General features: G+C 33.9%; 1 protein-coding gene across 1 annotated transcript; it reads left to right on the forward strand.

Annotated features, from left to right (window-relative positions):
• The first annotated feature begins 548 nt into the window (after positions 1–548).
• LOC141719757 (uncharacterized) lies at positions 549–986 on the forward strand. The gene has a single exon (XM_074522130.1). The coding sequence runs from the start codon at positions 549–551 to the stop codon at positions 984–986; it is 438 nt and encodes a 145-aa protein (XP_074378231.1).
• The last annotated feature ends 4161 nt before the right edge of the window (positions 987–5147 follow it).

Here is a 5147-nt window from a genome sequence, read left to right on the forward strand (position 1 = left end):
CTTGTACACTTGGTGATATATAAACCAAGTAGCAGCTAGTAATTAGATAAGAACTTTTTTCCAGTGCTGTTTAGAAAAATCTTGAGAGAAAAATTATCTAGTTTGTACTAGGATGCAGCTGTGATCAACATCTAGAATCACAGATTTTCTGAAATACCATCTCTGGTGGAACAACAATCTACCAGAAAAGTTTTTAAGGTCTGTTGTGTTCTTTACATAAGTGCTTGAATATATATCTGTCTGTATTAGCTTAAAGCAATTCACACACTTGTTTATCTTGAACACAAAGCCTTTAAAACTGCTCAAAACTTGAAAAAGTTTTGAGATTTACATTCAACCCCCCTTCTGTAAATCTCATTGTTAGTCCACTAGGAATAACAGAAATAAATAACGAAACTCTTGATCCAGCTTCTAATCTTGAAAGTGCATTTCATTCTCTTGTTTTGGAAGCAAGTCATCCACTATACTTGCGTCCATCAGATCATCCGGGTCAAATTCTTGTCTCTTCAGCGTTAAATGGAGAAAACTTCAATTAATGGAAGTGTTCGATGTTTTTGGCTGTTTCTGCGAAAAATAAACTTGGTTTTGTCGCTGGAAAGTTTCAAATTCTAGGTGAAACATCTCCTTATTTTGCTCATTGGCAGCATTACAATGATATGGTAATTACGTGGATTCTAAATTCTATTGTTCCTGAGATTCATTCAAGTCTCGTTTATATAACACTGTCAACAGATGTGTGGTCTGATATTCATGTTCGTTTCTCGAAAAGCAATGGTCCTCGTTTCTTTGAACTCAAGAAAACATTGAGCATTTTAACTCAGGATACTCTTACCATCTCTAGTTATTATACAAAATTCAAGATGTTGTGGGATGATTTGCTAAATGCTTCAAGTGTGCCTATGTGTGTTTGTACTTGTTCTTGCAAGGCAAAACAACAGTTAGAAACACATGATGAAAGTTACTTAATATTTGATGGGATTAAATGACGTCTACACTAACATTCATGGTCAATTACTGGATGAATCCAATGCCTTCTCTTCCTAGTGTTCTTTCGCTTCTTCAACAAGAAGAAAGGCAGTACAATCATGTGCATCTGGAATAGCCTACTATCGTGTCTACAGCTCTTCTGAGTAAATCAAGGTTTAACACAAATGACTATAAGAAGACATCAATTCAAGAAACCTGGTTTTAGACGCAATAACCTAGAGTGTACCTATTGTCATGGAAAAAATCATACTAGAGAACGCTGTTATCATTTGATTGGTTTTCCACCTAAATCCAAGAATACATTGGCATCTGGTTTCTCTAAGAATTCTCAGCTTGAAGATAAGGTGATTGCGCAAGTTGCAACTTCTTCTCAGGCACATATTAGAAGTGTTAGTGGAAGTGATCAAATGGATACAGTAAATCAAGGAGGTGAATCCGTTGTACCTGTATTGTCTGCCTCACAATATCAACAACTCATTTCTCTTCTAAATCAGAATCAGGTTTCTCAATCTTCTAATGAACCACCTCAATCAGGTATCACTCACTTGTGCTCCTATATGACATCTATTTGTCTTACTAATTGTCATTCCTCAAATGACTGGATTGTTGTCTTTGGTGCAACAGACCATATCACTTGCTCTTATAATTACTTTCTGATATTGTTCCATGTGATGTTAACATTTGCTTGCCAAATGGTACTCATACCAAAGTTCATTTGAAAGGAACCTTAAGATTGACATCAGAAATAATTCTTTATGATGTTCTTCTTGTGCCATATTTTCATCTCAATCTCATTTCTGTTAGTAAACTCACTTCTAATCTGAAATATGTGTTTCAATTTCTTTCCAATCTCTGTGTAATTCAGGATTGTACACACAAGAGAATATTGGGGATTGGTAAGCCCATGGGCAAACTCTTCAAACTAGTTCTCCCTGTATTTTCTCATATTTCATCAACTTTGTTTCTTGTCAAGAACATAGATCATCTTTCTGTCTGCAATATTGTCAACAGTCCTGATGCCAACTCTTCAATTCTTTGGCATTTAAGATTAGGACATTTATCTTTTATGTCACTTAGTAAAATTCCAGATAAAAGTTGTAATGTTAAATCTTGTACAAATTCTCCTTCTGATGTTTGTCACCTTGCTAAGCAAAGTAGGTCAATTTTTCCTTCAAGCAATAGTCATGCTGCTTTAGCATTTGAACTGTTACATTTATGACATGTGGGCACCAGATAGGCATAAAACCTATAGTACATGTACTTCTTTTCTCATAATTGTAGATGATTGTACCAAGTGCACCTGGACATTTCTTTTGAGCAATAAATCTCAAGTTTGTTTTATATTTCAATATTTTCTTGTTTATACAGAATCATTTTCGTGCTCAAGTCAAGACTAATAGGTCTGACAATGGCACATAGTTCTTTAATAAAGAACTAAATTATGTTTATACTTCACTTGGTATTATTCACCAAAGTTCTTGCATAGAGACTCCTTATCATAATGGGAGGGTGGAACGCAAACATAAACACCTCATATCTATAGCTAGAGCTATTAAGTTTCAGTCAAATGTTCCCATCCATTTATGGGGAGATGGTTTACTTACAACAACTTATTTGATAAATAGAACACCATCATCTGTTCTTAATAATATGTCACCTTATGAGATGATGTTTCATAAATCACTTTCTTATACTCATTTAAAAGTGTTTGATTGTCTATCATATGCTTCCACTTTGTCTCATAGGAAAGTCAAATTTGCATCTCGAGCTGTTAAGTGCATCTTTTTAGGTTATCCTCAAAATTAGAAAGGATACAAACTCATGAATATTGATACCAGTCATATGTTTACTTCTAGAGATGTATGTTTCTATGAAACAGTGTTTTCTTACAAAATTTATGTTCCTAGTTCTATATTAATGTTTCCTCCACATATTTCCTTCATAGATGATTTAGATACTAAATATCCTAATATTGAGGTTCCGCCTGTTTTTAATATCTCTAGTCCTATGCCCGAGTTTTCTCCTCAGCCTAATGATCTTCCAGTGTCTTCTTCTGAGACAAAACATCAAAGAGTGTCCCCTTCCCACTCAAATTCTGACTCAACAGTTGGTCTAGTCCAACAAGCTAGGCCAACTAGAACAAGAGTTCTTCCTACCAAGTTCTCTGTTTATATTGGATTTCCTTCCACTGTTCAAAAATAAACTCGTCTAAATATGTGTTCTGTTCAATATCCTATCCAACTGGTTGATTCTGTTAAACATTTTTCTCCTACTTATCAAACCTTCATTACAAATTCTATAACTATTCCAGAACCTTTATTCTATTCTCAAGTTGTGAAAGATTCCAATTGGTGTAAGGCAATGTAACTTGAGCCGAATGCCTTGGAATCAAATCATATTTGGAAAATTACAACTCTTCCTCCAAACAAAAAAGCCGTTGGTTGTAAGTGGATTTATAAAGTAAAATATAAATCAGATGGTAGTCTGGAGAGATACAAATCTCGACTGGTTGTAAAAGATTTTACACAGACTTCTGGAGTAGATTATTTTCAGACTTTTTCCCCTGTTACCAAGATGGCAACAGTGAAACTTTTTTGTCTATAGCAGCTATCAAAAATTGGCATATCAATCAATTGGACATTAAAAATGCTTTCCTCAATGGCGATCTTCATGAGGCGGTTTACATGAAGAAACCACATGGTGTTCTTATTCCTAATTACTTGAAGTGCAAAAATGCAGTTTGTAGATTTATCAAGTCAATATATGGTCCCAGACAATCACCAAGATAGTGGTTTGACAAATTCTCTATTGCTCTACTCAGTTATGGATTTGTTTAGTCCAAGGGTTCTTTGTTCTATTATATTACTACATCTTCATGCGTACTATTGTTAGTCTATGTCGATGATATCATACTTACTGGATCATGTTCTACTTAAATCACAAAGGTAAAAGATTTTTTGGCATCTCAGTTCAAGTTAAAAGACTTGGGACAATTGAATTATTTTCTTGGACTTGAGATTGCAAGGTCTTCAGAGGGGATCTATTTACATCAAAGAAAGTATGCATTAAGTCTACTTGAAAGTACATGGCTCCTTGGTGCTAAACCCAGTTGAAAGGCATATGTTATAGCCTATTTGTTTATTCGAGGATTTAACTCAACTCAAATAAGAATGTAACAAGAAAATAGTGGATCTATCGTCAAAGAGATCTCTCAAAGTAACATCTGTCAAAGGATTCAGAAACAATGTTCATCTACAGACTTGAGGAATTAATTCACTGGAAGAAGTTCAAGAAATTGATCAAGCCTCAGTGATATAAATCAAGACTGTGGATTTAATCAAGCGACGGAGATCTTGTCAGGGTATCGGATAATTACAGGGATTTAATCTGAAGAAAATCAAGTTGTCAAAGTCAAGACATGAAGAAATGTCACGGAAGTTAGTCACTCATGAACCAGATAGTACATCGAGTGTCAACATTGAAGTGGTGGAAATGATTCATAATTTTCAGCGATTTTCAGAAGATTTTCAGAAGAATGGTTGTTGTTCAAGAGTAGTATTAATTCTCTATTAATTAATTAAGTCAGATAATTTAAATAAGAAAATAAATTATATTTGTAAAGATTAATTTATTTATTAATTGAATTAATTCATTAATTAATTCTGAATTAATATTATGAATTTTCAGAATTGATTTTGAATTTATATTCAATATTAATTCAGCATGACAATCAATTGAACCAGTATGACAATCAATTGTCATACCGAAAGTCATACTAGTTCAAATGGATTGTCATACTGAAAGTTCTACCAGCTATGGGATTGTCTTGCTAGTTCGAATGATTGTCTCGCCGATTGTCTTGCTAGCTCAACATATTGTCTCACCGATTGTCTTGCTAGCTCAACAGATTGTCTCACAGATTGTCTTGCCAGTTCATTTAATCTTTGTTGATTGAATTATTAAAAGACAACAACAGCAGACATTATTTAAAAACAATTGAATACATCTTCAACCACTCAACAACATAACAGCAGCAGCCGCACAAATATTTCATCTATCAACTGCAATTCAAGATCATTGATTTTCTAGCAATTAAAGTTAAATCTAAACCACTAGAATTCATTCACTTGTTCTTTTGTAACTATCTAGCGGATCAAAAT

The sequence above is a fragment of the Apium graveolens genome, chromosome 4, assembly GCF_009905375.1.
Source record: "Apium graveolens cultivar Ventura chromosome 4, ASM990537v1, whole genome shotgun sequence".
NCBI lineage: Eukaryota > Viridiplantae > Streptophyta > Magnoliopsida > Apiales > Apiaceae > Apium > Apium graveolens.

Excerpts from the sequence above, each read along its gene's own strand:
- LOC141719757 (XM_074522130.1), top strand. The coding sequence starts at position 549 with ATGTTTTTGGCTGTTTCTGCGAAAAATAAACTTGGTTTTGTCGCTGGA.